At 38.5% G+C, this 17173-nt stretch overlaps 1 protein-coding gene across 5 annotated transcripts in view; it reads right to left on the bottom strand.

The window, feature by feature from the left end:
• The window catches only part of GRIP1 (glutamate receptor interacting protein 1), a 447814-nt gene that overhangs the window by 93572 nt on the left and 337069 nt on the right, over positions 1-17173 (bottom strand). For all 5 annotated transcript variants that reach the window (XM_037845410.1, XM_037845411.1, XM_037845413.1 and 2 more), the window contains exons 8-9: positions 2990-3137; positions 981-1150 (exon numbers count right to left, since the gene is read on the bottom strand). In XM_037845410.1, the coding sequence (XP_037701338.1) occupies positions 981-1150; positions 2990-3137 (318 nt within the window). The remainder of the gene's footprint in view (positions 1-980; positions 1151-2989; positions 3138-17173) is intronic.

Here is a 17173-nt window from a genome sequence, read left to right as displayed (position 1 = left end):
CTAGAGCTGTCTAAGCTCCATTTAATTAAAAAGGTTGCATTCAGCTGACTCATTCCCTATGAAAATTACCTGGTTCCTCTGTTTTTTTCAAACCATGGCAAAGTGCAGTGCATTTTAGGAGGTGGGAGACACATCATACAACCTCCTCATAAGCAAAATTCCAGGACCAGAGAAAACTGTTTTCTCTCTGAAGACACCATGCTACATTCTGCCCCTTTGATAAACATGTAACACTAGTGAGGCAACTGGTTTAAGGAATAAAGAAAAGGAGGGTAACTTGGTTTAGCAAAATGGAGAAAGGAGGGGTTGGAACAAAAACCCCAATGGAGAGTCTTTCTTTATTTAATTTTGGGCTCAAAATCCCTTTTCTTTCATGCATAAAGATGCCTGAGTGGATTGGATGTAAATTCTCAGCAAGTATATCTGTGTTTTTAAGACAGAAAAAAAATGCAGATTCTCTCAGCTTATACTTTTTATTGAATAAATGTAGTCGAATATCACGATTCTCCGAAGTAAGGCATCTGGACAGAAAAGTTATTCTCCAACCTAAGAAAAAATTCCTCTGGCAAACAGACAAAATATGTGGAAAGCAAAAAATATTTGTGAGAGTTCTACTCTCTGCCTTCATTGTCCTTCAGTAGAGTGGAAATTTGATACGAATACAGGAAGTCAAATTATTTCCCTTCTCTCCATACTAAATTTGCACCAAAGACTTTCTGTCTTTTTTAAAATATTAAATAGTGCTTGCCTGAAAATTCTATTCAAAAAATTCTTTTTTCAATTTTGGGGTTTCAAATAAATTACACGTGACTTGGAAAAGGATTTGGAAGATGAAGAAGGGTAAACAAAGATAACCTGCAATTTTGAGAAGAAATGATAAGGGCAGAATTAAATCCAGGGCCTTTGTTTTCTAACTCTGCTGGCAGAAGCAATAACTGCGAGGGGAAGATAAAGAGATTTATCTAGACAGATCATCTCACCATGTTCAGGTCCCTTCAAGGCCAGTCGGGTCTGATGATGGGGAAGAATCTCAAGCTTGACCTGGTCAGTGGTGTTTGCCAGGAACTGGGTTGCTTCTGCTAGTGTGCAGTACTCCATGCTGGTTCCATCGATGGACAGAATGTGATCTCCCACATGTAACGCCCCACATCTACAGAAAGGAGAACAATTCTCAGTATGATGAAGTGGCCTTCTCATTTGGATATGGCTTTCATGTCCTTCATAGTTAAAATTACACAAAAGTAGTTTCAATTACTTAAAAAAAAAAAGGAAAAGTTTGTTATAGGAAACACCACCTGTCAAATTTGAAGCACCTTGGATACGAATAGGAATGTAAAACCTCATAGAAAGTACAGAAAACATTCAAGGCATTTTTTTCTCTTGTTCTTTAAAGATATTCTTTTGGGGTGGTGGTGCTGAGGAGAAGTGAGTGGGAGGGGAGTGAAGACCCAGAAAATTTTTCCCCTTAAATTTTTCTGTGATTTTTTTTTTTCCTCCTATATTTTTATATATATATACAGAAGTTGGAAAAAGTCAGAATCCCAATACATGACTCACAGAGTGGGACTGGAGTTATTTGCAACTACTACATGTGTGAATGGGAAAAACATGGGGGAGAGTCAGTGGTTACTTCCTCAGAATCTTCTCACACAAGCTCCCAGATTACCAGTTCTTTATTATTGTTTTACTTTGTTATTCTGAAGTTAATCACTTATTAGTATAAAAGCTCTCAATGATGATGAAAGTTAAGCAGGAATCAAACCAGTAATGAAAGGAGGCCTGCATGGTGAGTCAAGGGGAAAGCTGGGGGCAGGGGAAGGAGGGGCTAGCTGCTACATCTTGCTGAACTCAAGAGACTGGCTACTGCATGAGTTGAGAAAAGCAAACACAGCAGTCAGCATCCCGACGTACCAGTCAAGTGGGCAGCTCCTTAAACTGGTTACCCCCTGCGGAATGGGAAAAAAAAAAGAGGGATAAAATTAAAGCATCCTGCACCACTGAACTGCAGAACATCTCTGGATCAATGGCCATCACTGTTAAAGGATTGAATGTAGGGCAAGACCACAGTGGAGCTGTAGACTGACCACTACAGGGTACTGCACATAGTAGGAGCTTCACCAGGCAGGGCACGGGCATGTGGAGAAGAGGGCTGGAAACATGCATGGGGCATTGGTCATTCAAGTATATATAAACATTTCCACAATTTGACTTGTCTACTTCTCAAGACAAAAGAATTTCAAGGAATTTCTTGCATCTAAAAATATAATTTCATGTTGATGCATTTGGAGTGATTTAGCTATGGGAGGTGGGGGTTTTCTTATCAGGAGCTGTAAAATAATTTATTAGGTGGGAAGCTAGTCTTTTTTTGTCCCCTGTATCTTAACTAAAATATTAATTAGGAAAAAAAATCAGGAGAAAGGAGTTCACTTTTATTGTGTCTTTGGAATAGGTAGTGTTTCAAGGAACCCTTGAAGGTTGTTAAATCTTAAGATTAAGAAATTATTACAGCATAAGACTTTTTTAAAAAATATTCTGTAATAAAAGTATTGTTTAACTTATTTAAGAAAGAAGGAATAAGATTTTATGGTGGCAGGATTTAATTGTAAACAATTCCAGAAAACCCGTGACTTCTCTGCATGTAGCATAATAAAGAGTTGCTCTGCTACCCTATATCAAGAAGTTATTATCTGAGGACACAGTAGGAAAACTTGCTGGGTTGCTTGACTTCATTTTTTGTTTTCTTCATTGCTAAAGGCCATACCAAATATCTGGATGAGGTTTCATTTACATAATAGGGTGGCCAACAAGGTAGGTGAATTTTTAACCCCCGAAGAAGAGACTGCTTTCCCTATATGAAACTCATGTAAACTGTCAAAAGCTTTTTCATTGTGTGTGTAGGTATGCATATGTACATGTATTACATGTGTATATACATATTATTCAAACACACATGCAGTTTTGAAAAGTAGGCACTTTCTATGACACTCACCTGTCTGCAATACTTGCAGATTTGATTTTGTCTATGACAATGACCTGCTTATTACAGCACATTGAGGTAGTTAGGGCAACCCCAAGGCTGGCACCAGGAGTTTTGGCAACTTCAACTAGTAGTGGCCCGGATGCTGTTGCTACAGAATCTGTCAAAGAACAAATTTCAGAAAACAGAACAAAATAAAACACATAAGCAAACAGACAAGAGAAAAAGAAAGATGGAGAATGTTCAGTCTGATGTTGGCCTGTTAATAGGTTTATCACTGAGACTTAGATCTTCCTCCATGTAACAACCCCATAACCAGTGGTAACTTTCCCCTCTCCTAGGGCACCTGTTTCATTCCAGCTTGTGTTGTAGTAATGTGTGCACATGTTTATGCTTTCAGTTAGATTTTAAGCTTCACATAAGCTGAGACAATGTCTTATGTATCTTTATACCCTCCACATCACTTGGCACAGTGCCTGGCACACAATATGTTAAAAAATAAACATTTAAAAAATTAATCAATTCAATAAATATAGCACCCTCTATTAGTGAATGCATGCATGCATGAATAGAAGGACGAATGGATGGATGATGAATGGATGGATCATGCTTCTAATTAGAAGAATATAGGAAGGGGCACACAAAAGTTGAATCTGTAAGCCCCTTGGGTTTTTCCTTATTCTGGACTGGATCTAGGGTCACCTTCCCCTTCAGAGTGACTTTATAAATGCTTTATCTTTGGCTGGGAATGTTCTTCATCCCTTCACCTCCTATTCACCCTTTGGGACTCAATGTAAAGGTCAATTCTTCTTGGAAGCGTCACCTAACCCAGGGTGTGTGATGCTCCTGCTGCTGTAGCACACGCCTCACTCTCAATAATGGCTGGTTTGCTTACTTGCCTCTGGCCTTTGCCCAACTGTAAACTTGCTGTGAAGGCAGAGAAAGTATCTTGTTGATCACAGCATCCTCAGTGCCTGGCATAATGATCGACACATAGGAGGTATTTAAAAAATAGTGGTTGAATAAGTGAATTATCAAACGGGAAAACTCAAGATGTTACTTAAAGCTTAAAATAGGCAGGGGTTGAATGGGAAAGAGCCCTGGACATGGAGTTAAAACATTTGCATTTAATTCTTCTTTTTACAATATTTTTGTTGTGGTACCTTAGATGAATTACTAAAGCTTTCTGAGCCTGATTGCTTACCTATAAAATGGTACATTTTCAACAGTGTGAATTACAATTGAACCAACATATAAAGCATTTTGTAATTTACAAAGTGATATACATTTAGAACATTATTATTATTGATAAATTATGATCTCTCATTTTTTAAGACTGTAAAGTTTTTTTTTTTTAATTTTTCATTGCTCTGGCGTTTCAGACTTCATTAATACAATTTTGTTTTTCCCCAAGTATATTTCCATCACCAAGGCACCATTAGATATAATGAACTAACAGATCTATACTCCTACTGCAAGATCTCAGTACTATGTACTGACTCCTGAGGCTGAAAGTTCCATGAGAGATTAGAAAGACTCAAAATTCTGAGGCAATAGGGATTTAAAGTCATGGTTAAGGAAGAGGCAGTGGGCTGCTAAACTGGGCTCAAAGCTGGAGGCCTGGAGAGAGTTTTTAGCTGTGGCACAAACACCTCATGTAACCCCGGCCGTTATCACCCTTAGACTTCATTTTGTTCATTTGTAAAATGAGGGCATTTAAATAAAAGCTCTCCAGCCCCAACAATATATGAGTCTACAGAGACATAGTAATGCCAGGTCAATTAGAGTTCCAATATCTTACTATTGAATAAATAGAATAGATAAAAGTGATTCTAGATGACTGGTGTTTATCAAGAAGCAGAAGAAAAACCTCAGACTCTTAAATATTTTCATGACAGCATCCTTTAAAGACTGATTTTGAGGGATAGTCCCATCACCTTTGTACGCTCACACAATATTAAGCTTTTACATTAACGAGTTTTCAGGGCAAAACTTTGATTTTCTAACATGATTGTATCATAACAAGGTTATAACTTTATGCAGGAAGAAAAATAGTGAGGAAAGGAGGGCACTTATCTCATGTAAAGGTGATCAGGGTTTACTGACAGAAGTTTACTGAACATGAGCTCAGGTCTCTATTCTCTGTCCTTGGTAGGCCATAGTTTCACTTACCATGATCACACTTAAGTTCATGTTTCCAGCACACGTCCTTCCTCAAGAGCTCCCACTGTCACTGGGAACAATTCATGGATGTCTCATTGGCACATCAAACCCAACATGTCCAAAACTGAATAGTGAGCCCACCCACTCCACTGGTTCTTTTCCAGCTTTCCCTTTCCCAGTTAATGGTCAACATTATTTCCCATTGCACAAACCAGAAACTCAGGAATCATCCTTCCTTCTTCTCCCTCATCATCTTCCATGTTCAGTCATGAATTCCTCTTGATTTTACTTCCTTTCTTTCCATATCCACCATTTTAGTCCAGATTATCATTACCTAGTATCCCCACATCTTCTCATGCTGTCCACCTTTCCAAATCCAGAATGACCTTTTAAAAGTGCAAGTCTCATCATATTAACTCCTTGCTTAAAAACTCTCAAGAGCTGTTCTTGTAAGAAGGTAACCAACCTTAAGATGGTCTGTCTGGACCTCTATGACCTGATTCTTGCTTAGCTCACCAGTTTTACCCTCCACCACTCTGCCCTTGTTCTCTCTGTCCCAGCTTCCCACCCTGCTGTCAGTTCTTCAAAACTACTCTGTGCCTATCTTTCTCAGGTTCCTCATATATACTGTTCTCTCTACCTCGAATGCTCCAAACCTTCCCCAATCCCTCTTTCCCATACTTTGTCACCACTAGTCTGAGTAACAGTCACTTCCTCAAGGATTCCTGTCCTGACCTGCAGACCAAGTTAGCCTACCTATTATATGATTTTATAGAACTCTATGCTTTTCCTTCACAGCACTTTTAAAAAATGTAATTCAATAATTAATTGTTTAGGAGGTAGGGCAAGATTGGCAGCATAGGGAGGTGTGGAATTTAATTAGTCTTCTAGAACAACTAGTAAATAGCCAGGAACAACTAATAAATGGTCTGGAACAACCGACTGGGGGACATCTGTGACCAGGCACACATCGTACTTCAGTCTGGAATGGGTGGAAGGACTGAAAATGCACCATAGAACTGTAAGTAAAGCCCCCAAATGGCAGAAGCTGGCTTTCCTCCCCCACTGTAATGGCAGGCTGAGTTTGAACACTTCCTGTGGGAAAAAGAAGCAGTCTCTACTAGGAGCAAGGGTGGGTAGCTCAACCAAGCTCTAACTGTGGTTTTAATGAACAAATTTAGACTAATAGGAGCAAGGGTAGGTAGCTCAACCAAGCTCTAATTGTGGTTTTAATAAACAAATTTAGACTACTGAATACAAGCTACAAGCACAGATAAACCCGGAGCAAGCAGGAAAGGAACTCTGAGGTCTCTCCTGACAGAGAAGAGGTGGGCCTGATGGATAAAAACAAAAAAACAAAAAACAAACAAAAAAACAATAAATAAATCAAAACAGAGGCTTTTGGAGATGGCTGAGCTCAGAATACTGGAAAAGTGCTGTGTCCCAAGAAAAGCAGCACATAGAACTGGGTACCAACTCCAGCTCTTGATTGGCAAAACTGGAGGGCTGGGGTCTGGCTCTGAAAAGGAGATTTCTTTCTTTTTAATTTTTTTCTCTTATTCTAAATATCTCATTAGAGAAATTCTCAGGCATTTTCAACTGTCAGCACTGACCCAGGCAAGGGTGGAGTTAAGACAGCCAGAGAGACAAAGGAAGAAGTCAAGTGAAGGAGATAATTCCATAAAGGGAATATCTTCCCTAAGAAAAGTGGGGGAGGGGGGCAGGTGGCTAACTTAAGTGGCTGCCCTCCCTCAGAGAATTCAGACCCCAGGGCCTGGGGTCAGGGTAGAAACAGAAACAGCTTATGCTTGTTTTCTGATACACCCTCAGTCCCTGGCAGGGACAGGGACTGATGAGAATTAAAGGCACTACACCTCTATATAGCAGTGGGAAGCTGTGGGCTTACAAGCCCTTTTTTGTTGCTCAGATGTGGCCTCTCTCTCTAAGCCAACTTGGCAGGTGGACTTGCTGCCTTCCACCGTATGTGGGACATGATTCCCAGGGGTGTAAATCTCCCTGGCAATGTGGAACATGACTCCCAGGGATGAGCCTGGACCCAGCATTGTAGGACCAAAAGGGGGAAGAGAAATGAAACAAAATACATTTTCAGTGGCTGAGAGATTCCAAATGGAATTGAGCGGTCATTCTTTATGTTATTCTAATGCATTATATAGATATCTCTTTTTAGTTTTTAGTCTCTTAGAATAGCTAGAAGGAAATACCCAAAACTGTTGAACTTCAATCCAGTATCCTTGATTCTTGAAGATGATTGTATAACAATATAGCTTATATGGTATGACCATCTGATTGTGAAAACTTTGTGGCTCACACTCCCTTTAGCCAGTGTATGGACAAAAGAGTAGAAAAATGGGGACAAAAAGTAAATGAATAATAGCAAGAGGAGGGGTATGGAATGTTTTGAGTGTTCTTTTTTTTCTTTTCTTTTTATTTTTACTCGTTTTATTTTTTGAATTAATGAAAATGTTCAGAAATTGTGGTGGTGAATGCACAACTATTTGATGATACTGGGAACAATTAATTGTACACTTTGGATGATTGTATGGTATGTGATTATATCTCAATAAAATTGCATAAAAATACTTAATTGTTTAATTAGTTGTTTAATTGTCTCCTTGATTAAAAACGCAAGTTCCACACAGCTGGGAATGTGTGTGCCCTGCTCATGACTGTATCCTCAGTCTACACAGCACCTATAGATTTTAGATGCTCTGTGATATTTGTTGATGGAAACTGAAGAATGAAAACCTATTATTATATTCAAGGCAGTAATGGAACTGATGATGCAGAAATTTGTCATGTTTTTTTTTTTGCTTGAAATAGTTCCCAAGTAGTTGGGAATACAGGAGGCATATGCATACATGGATGATGCTTGTGATATAGAGGGGCATTTTTCCTTTTGTCTAAATCCTCGCTGCATAATGAACTCTATCCAATATTGTGCCAGTTTGGATGTATTACGTCCCCCAAAATGCCATTATCTTTGATGCACTCTTGTGGGGGCAGATGTATTAGTGTTGATTAGGTTGGAACCTACTGATTGTTTCCATGGAGATGTGACTCAATCAACTATGGGCAAGACATTTGATTGGATAATTTCCACGGAGGTGTTACTCTGCCCATTCAGGCTGGGTGTTCATTGGATCACTGGAGTGGTATAAAAGAGTTCACGGACAGAAGGACCTCAGAGCAGCTAAGAGTGACATTTTGGAGAGCAGCTGCAGCTAAGAGAGGATGAAACTCCCTAAGAGCAACATTTTGGAGAATGCCATTTTGAAATGCCACTGACAGCAAGTGGATGCCAGCCACATGCCTTCCAAGCAAATAGAGGTTTTTCTGGACACCAATGGCCTTTCTCCAGTGAAGGTACCCAATTGTTGATGCCTTACCTCAGACATTTTATGGCCTTCAGACTGTAATTTTGTAACCAAATAAACCCCCATTATAAAAGCCAATCCATTTCTGGTCTTTTGCATAAACCGCAGCATTAGCAAACTGGAACAGAAGTCATATAATATCAGGCTAAGAACTACTTGATTTAATCTGATAGTTGAAGAGTTAGGGCACAGTCCTTTGGGAGAAAGGTAGCTCACCTTCTTCCAGATGGAACTTAAACTAATTAATCATTCCCTTTCAGTAAGTGGACGTTCTATAATATGGCAATAATTAGGAAAATAAGCCACCTCCAGCATTTTACACTCCTAAAAGATTCTTGTGTCACTCAGTGTGCCAGTTTGAATGTATTATGTCCCCTCAAATGCCATTATCTTTGATGTAATCTTGTGTGGGCAGATCTATCAGTGTTAATCGGATTGTAATTCTTTGAGTGTTTCCATGGAGATGCGCCCACCCACTGTGAATGATGACTCTGATTGGATAATTTCCATGGAGGTGTTGGCCCGCCCATTGGGTGGGTCTGAATTAAATTACTGGAGCACTATATAAGATCAGACAGAAGGAGCGAGCTGCTACAGCTCAGAGGGATACTTTGAAGAAACCACAGGAACTGCAGATGAGAGACAATTTGAAGATAGCTGTTGAAAGCAGATTCTTGCTCCAGAGAAGCTGAGAGAGGACAAATATCCCAAGTGCAGCTGTGAGTGACATTTTGAAGAGGAGCTGTGGCCCAGAGAGGAACGTCCTGGGAGAAAGCCATTTTGAAACCATAACTTTGGAGCAGACGCCAGCTACGTGTCTTCCCAGCTAACAGAGGTTTTCTGGATACCATTGGCCATCCTCCAGGGAAGGTACCCGATTGCTGACGTGTTACCTTGGACACTTTATGGCCTTAAGACTGTAACTGTGTAACCAAATAAACCCCCTTTTATAAAAAGCCAATCCGTCTCTGGTGTTTTGCATTCTGGCAATATTAGCAAACTAGAACACTCAGGGATTGACATGAAGGTCTTATGCCTTAAAACCAGGAAGAGATATAATGGTAAAGGAAGCCTGGAAAAGGGATGGCTGGCCTGATGAAGAATCCATAAGATCAGCTCATCTGCAGAGGACTCTGAGCAGATTATGTTGAGTGATGGCTGAGCAGAACCACAGGTAGAATGTGCTTCTTTAAGTCAGGGTCACCACAAGAAACAGACGGTGTGCTCAAATTAGGATAATTTGAGGAGAGTTTAAAAAAAGAACTATTTGGAAAGGTGTGGCAGAGTATAGGGAAACCATGAGGATAACTGAGTACTCTGGGTCCAGAAACAATAGGGCGTGATTGCATTCCAGATCTGAAGAGGATAGAGCTATTAGTGGAACCTGGATTCAGAAAGGCTGGGTAGAGAGAGCTGACTGGCAGGAGCTGGCACCTTCAGTCAAGGCATGTAGCCAGCCCACAGTGACTCCACTGGGAGGAAGCCAGTGCACTAATACTCTACAATTCTCTTCCCTCCCTCTGATCTCCTGCCATGGCTCCCTATTATCCAAACCCAACTGGAAGCTGGAAGGCAAGAAAGATCATTGATGTGGGTCTTACAGGTCATGGGCACAGAGCAGAACTGTGGAGAGTGGCTCTGGAGGTAAGGAGGAGGATAGCCTTATGTGTATTTACTTCTACTCATCTTCTTCTACAAATGTATTGAGGTTGCTTGCTTTAAACAAAATCTTGAGGTTGTTTGCTTTAAAAAAAATATGTAATATAAGTAAACGATCAGGAATAAGAAAAAGAGCCTACAAATATCCCACCCACAAGGGTTAATGGAGATGCTATGACTGATTTTAAAAAATGATTCTGAACTGGAAATCAGGATAATAGGCAGTTCTCACTATGGAAAGGAGGAAGCCTACTAGTACCTATGGTGGATATAGATAATCCTAGCAGGTAGCTCTAAAAGATATCCTTCCCAGGGGGGTTTATATATAGATGGTGTTAAATGATATAATGGGTAACGTCCTCAAAACATTTATATAATGATGTAGAGGTGGTTGGTAATGGCTGTTCCTTGATCAAGGTTGAGGCATAAAATTAAAAAGCAAATCAAGATGGTATCTCTTATGGATTGAATTGTGTCCTTGCCCCATGAAGATACGTTCAAATCATAAACCCTGGTCTTGTATATCTGATCCTATTTGGAAATAGGAACTTTAAGATGTTATAAGTTAGAATGACGCTAAACTGGATTAGGGTGGGTCCTAATCCAGTATGACTGGTGTCCTTATAAGGAGAGGAAATTTGGATACAGGCTGAGACAGAAAGAGAGAAGACAGTCATGTGGTGGAAGCAGAGACTGAATTATGCCACAAGCCAAGGAACACCCTGTAGACTTAGAGGAAGTATGGCCCTCCTGACAACCTGATTCAGATTTCTAGCCTCCAGAACTGTGAATTGATATCTGTTTCTTAAGCCATTCAATTTGTGGTGTTTTGTTACAGCAGCCCTAGGAAACTAAGAAAGTACCTCTAAAATGGACAAGCTAATGTGGTAAAGTTGATCTAAAGACAGATCCTAGAATAGACAGAATGAATGCCCCTTGGGGATCTTTCCTAGCTATCAATCTTTTCTCTCACTTCGGTCTCCAACAGAAGCTGGATATCAGAAAATTCACGAAGGCCCCTTGTGATAAGACTCTGGAATGATGGCATTTTATATATGCAACTGAGACCAGATCCATATACTTTGGACATTAGAGCAATCAGTGGCAGGATTAACATAATATCAGGAGGTTGGAGAAGCCTAACTAGATTTTTGCTAGGATAGAAGTCCACCCCCTATGTTCTATAGAAGTGGCCTTTCTAAGTCTGCTGCTAAGCTGTTATTTGTGAACAACATTAAATTAAAAAAATACATTTATTGGGTGCCAACTACAGGACAGGCATATCAGAAGGTACTGGAGGTTCAAAGACGAAAATATATTTCCTCTAATAACCAACCCCTGGGAGCCCAATGCTAAGAAGGCAGGCAAGAGGGGTGGAACTCCTGGATTTCGCTATGGAAACATAATCTGTTGAACTTTACAAAGTTTCTAGTTACTATTTTTTTTTTTTCTAACTGCAGGACACATAATGTTTGCATTTTTTTCTTCCCCTAATGAAACCTTCTCTAATATAATATGGTAAAAGTGATCATAAATTTAAAAACACCAGGTAATCTAGTAAAATACAATACCCAGATTTTTAGGAAAATTACTTAAGCATGTAAAAGGGTCAAAAGATCTATATAAGGTGACTGAAACTCCCTGTCCCTAAGGGCTGTCTACAGAAAGGCAATTATTATTACCAAATATCAGTGTTAAGTGTCAAGGGAAAGGCAGTGACAGTGAGACCTACAGGGATCTCATGGGGCCGAGAACAGTGAGCTGGGATGATTAAGATGTGGTTATTTGATGAGATAGACCTTGATCTGGATGTTTCTTGGCTGCCTTTATTTTAATAGGCTCTAGGAAAACAACACAACTATTTTAGCAAGTACTACTTTCCAGCATTACCCATGTGGCAGTTACTTTCTGCATCATAGAAGGGGATCTACAAATGCTAACATTTAATGATCATTAGCCTTTCCTGGCAATTGCTTTCCATAACAAATGTTTCCCCACAACAGTACCAAGCAGCTCATCCTGCCTGATGGTATTAAGTCTATTTCCCTAGCTGCCATCCAATTCCATTCACAGAGGACCTTATGAAAAGTAGGATTCCAAAAGCCCTGGCTTTATTCCAAGATGTCTAGCAAGATGCATAAGAAAAGCAAAAACAAGCAGACAGGATAGATGAATGGGATGCCCTTATTTAAGAAAGAGCAAGAGAAAAAATGGAGTGTGTCAAAATAAGAAAAATAAACAGAAGAAAAATCAGGAAGAAGTAATCAAGAGCTCATCCCCTGACAGAAGATTAGTTTCTCCTGCCAAAGAGAAGCTGAGAAAAATGGATCATGCAGATATAAATTATTCATGGTTAAAGACATCTCAGTTATTAAGATATTTACACTACAAGTGAAGTCCTTGCACGCTGTGTTGATTTATGTGCTACATAATTACATAAGGTATGCTGATCACTGTTTGCATGGGAAACACTCTGGATTTTTTATTCTGTTAATCAGTTTTCCCACTTCTGAGCCCTGCATTTCAATGAGAGCCAAGCCTTGATTAGAAATTCCCAGGGGTAGCAGAAAAACTGCATGATATCAACCTTGTCTTGTCATATTCTCCTTTTAAGGTACTTTTCAAGTTACTCACTAATAACAAGTATTTTTATTAATGATAGTCCATTCAAATAATGCTAGTTTTGAATGATTTCAACCTTTCTAATGAGATAAACTTAAAGAAAAATTTTTAAAAGAGTTTTTAAAAAAATGTTTAACTTTTGCCTATTGAGAAATACACTATTTAGAAATAAGTGGATTCAGTGAAAAATGCCCCTTTCATGTGCAAAGGAGCTTCATCTTAAATTCTAAATTTTTCCTGGGGAGTTAAAGGAGACAAGCTGAACATTCACCATATTGCAAGACGAGTCCAAAAGCAGGGGAAACTCAACAATATGCCCCATGCTAACTCGAGTTTGGGTAAAGAATGATTGGAGATTGACTCCCACCATGTGCAGCAGACTCACCCTGGTGAGTTTATTATCTTCGGAATAACCTGACTCCTCATTTTACAAGACTGGTTGGTTTGCACCTCAGTTATTGGGTTATGGTGTTTATAAACTTTTTGTTGAAGTTTAACAAACATACAGAGGCAGGTATAAATCATAAATTTACAGCTTGATGAATTTTCATAAATTGAACATATCTATGTAATCACATCCATATCTAGAAATAGAACATTATCAGCACCAAAAAATCTGCCCCTGCATATCCCCTTAAAATTATTTAGTTTAGCTTATTCTTATGCTTTATGCATATATACGTAAATAGGGTGTACTCTTCTGTGTCTGGCTTCTTTTTCCCAACATTAGGTTTGTGAGATTCATGCATATTGTAGGGGGTAGTTTTACATTACTTATTCTCATTACTGTATAGTATTCCATTGAATGACTATGCCACAATTGATCTTTTCTATTACATTGGTATTTTCCAGGCCTTGGCTATTAAATAGTGCTGCTATGAACATCTGAGTAAATGTTTTTTGGTGAACATATGCGTGTATTTCTGTGGGAGACATCACTAGGAGTGGAATTGTTGGGTCGTAGGGTATGCATATATTTGTCTTTATTTGATACTCTTAAAGAGTTTCCAAATCAGTTGTATGAATTTACCCTCCCACCAGCAGGGAATGAGAGTACTAGTTGCTCCACATGTTTGTCATATTTTGCTGTGGGCACTCTTTTCCATTGCAGCCATTCAGTTTGGTATGTACTGGTATTGCATTTACATTTCCCTGCTGTCTAAGGCAGCTGAACAATTTTTTATATGCTCATTGACCATTTGTATATCCTCTTTTGTGTCTGTTCAAGTCTTTCTCCACTTCTATATTAGGTTGTCTGGCTGATGAATTTGTGGGAATTAAAAAAATATTCTGGTATGAGTCTGTTGGATATATGCAAATACATTTATGTTGCAAATATTATATACGTTGCAAATATATTTTCACCCTCTGTGGCTTATCATTTCAGCCTCTTAATGGTGTTGTTTGATGAAGATGAGTTCTTATTCATTTTTTTTTCTTCTATGGTTAGCGCTTTATGTGCTCTGTTTAAGGAATCTGCTTATAATAAGGTCATGATGATATTCTCCTACTTTTTTTCTACAAGCTTTATTATTTAATTCTCACAATTAGGTCTGTAATCCATTTGGGGTTGACTTCTATGTAAGTATGGGGTAGGGCTAAGACATTTTCTTCCTTATGGATACAATTCACCCAGCACCATTTTTTGAATAGACCATTCTTTCTTCACTGTGTTGCAATGCTCCCTATGTCATAAGTCAGATAAATGCTTGTGTAGCTCTGTTTCTGGACTTTCTGTTCTATTCCACTGGCCTGTTTGTCTGTCCTTGTGTAAGAACTACAATGTCTTATTTACTTCAGCTTTTTAATACATCATCACATCTGGTAGTATACATTCTCCGGTTTGACTGTTGTTTTTCAAGTCTGCTTTGGCTATTCCTGACCATTTGTAGAGTAATGTTTTATTATGTATTTATATCAGGGGAAACTAGAGCCAAGTAACTTAAAAAAATGAGGGAGTTTAGGTCCTTGGGCAATAGAAAAATAATATATGAAATAATCTTGTTAGGCTTTGCATAATATTATATTTGATAGACTGATACTGTTTTTATGGATAGTTATACATGCTTTAATACTAGAATACTAATAAAGGTCTTTCAACTTAAATTTTTAGGGCTTTAATCTTGTCCTGTATGGCTAAATGATTAATAGTTTTTGAACTTTTTTTTTTTTTTTGCATTTTTTTTTTCACAGTGTACAATCAGTTGAGTTTTTGAACTTTTAAAACAGAAGACAAGAAAAATCAGGTCACAAAATTTCTTACAGTAGTAATGCCTAGTGACTTGAGGTATGCTTTGTAGATAAGACCATGTTCCTTACTGTGTAAGCTCCAGAAGACTCCATCTTCATTGCCAGTACTAATATGAAGAATATTAAAAGGACAAAATTCTATCAATTGGAGCAACCCCTCAGGAAACTCACAAAATTCACATCTTCATCACTTTTAAAAATGTAAACAGTCAAATCAATCCTGCATTAAAGTGATGAACACCCATAGGAAAATGGAACTACTTGCCATGAAAGTGAAAACTTCTTTCTCTGCCTGCTAAAAAGATCTGGCATATACACATGGCTTCTGCACTATCATTATATTCCACATCATCATTCTCCAGAAAGTCTGATTCCTGCTCAGTCCCAAAATAGTCACTGTCAGGTTTCTTTCTGAACAGGGTAAGTGATCCACACAGAAAATGGAATGAATCCTCATCAGGTTCTGCTGAGGCAGAGAAACTGCCTACGTAGGAGTAAGAGTCTGCCTGCTTGAAAAATAGTTCTTAAAAAGCAGGGTTCTTAACCTCCCAAGACTGGGAAGGAATAGTCAGTCAGGAAGACTTAATGGCTCAACAGCAAGTGGCAAATTGTCTCTTGCATATTTAGAAGTTGCTATTTATTAGGGTAAACGACAATGTGCTTTACATTTTTACGGTGAGTTACAATTTACAAAGCGCTTTTACTTACGTTATCCCATTCTGTTTCTCACAACTCTCAGGAATCGGTCTGGGCATTTTAAATGCTCTTTAGGTGATTACAACGTGCAGCTGAGGTTGAGAACTACGGTCTTAGGCTATAGATATGATTGGCAATAAGTTGTCTATTTTTAGAGATGTTCAAAGAGAGCTTGGTAAGGAAAGTCCTGAAGCATTTCTAGAATTATACAGTGCTCCAAGTAAATGATGCTGAGATTCAATGATGATTTAACAACTTTGGAGACCACCATCTACTGAGAGCCTTATGTGCCTTGAGAAGTGTGTTTTGAACATTCTATTTTAACCTTTTAGGTTTGATATGTCTTCTACCAGCAACTGTTTCTTGACCACGTTTTAGATAGGGAGGGTACATGAAGGTGATAAATAGCACTTTAAAATATTCTATCATTTAGATTTGTCACTATTCAGTCTGGCCTTACCACAGTTCATCCAAATTTAAATGATGTGACAGTGCCACTATAAGGTATACTACTAGTAATAGGAATTGAAGTGACTCCTGAAATACTTCAAAAGACTAAAGACGAAAACTTTCTCAAACCAGTACACACAGCAGAAAGAAGAGCCATCTAGCTCTGTGGGCAGCTTGAGGATGTATGGGGTTCAACTACATTTTGCACATGTCTGTAGAATCAGGGAAGGCAAGAGCCTTTGCCAAAGAGCAAGAGCTAATAGACTTCCATTTTAAAACCTTCGTATGGAAACCTGATTTTAATGATGGTGCTAATGGATCACTGATTGTATCTTTATTTTGTTAAAAAGTGAACATAGGCCCTGCTTTGGGAGTACACCTATGTTCATTTTCCTGGGTTTGGAGGCAAGCTAGATTCTTAACACCTCTGGTTCATTATGGAAATCTGTGTTGCAGGTATAGTACCCAGGAATCTGCAAATGTGTCTCTGGGTGTACTCAAGACATTAAGAGAGTAAAGAAAAAAAGAAGCAAGAGGATTCCAGGAAAATTATGCCTCATTCACTTAGTGTGAGTAGCTTTACCATAATTTGAATCAATAAAAATGCCCAAATGATTAAACACTAGTAGATAATTAATTCAGTGTCTCACTATCTTCCCTCTTATTCAGAACTCTTAGGCACTTAATGTTAAATATTTGATATTCTGGGATTTTTTTTTTGCTCAATAATGTACTTAGTCCTAAAACTATTATGTCTTAAGTGTTGATATTCCACTTCTCTTTTTAAATACTTTCTGTAAGTCTTTTGTTTTCGAAAGGGTATTAACTGTTTGATTCTCACTGTTTGGATGCAGAATCTTAGGTTCAGAACATAACAAAATGTATTCCATACTTGTTCTGCTGCCTTTAAAACTTTCATCCATGCTTAAAATACTTGTTGTTTCATACATTTGCTCTAAGT

Source organism: Choloepus didactylus, chromosome 8 (assembly GCF_015220235.1).
Source record: "Choloepus didactylus isolate mChoDid1 chromosome 8, mChoDid1.pri, whole genome shotgun sequence".
In the NCBI taxonomy this organism is placed as follows: Eukaryota; Metazoa; Chordata; class Mammalia; order Pilosa; family Megalonychidae; genus Choloepus; species Choloepus didactylus.
This window is presented reverse-complemented; position numbering and strand designations above follow the sequence as displayed.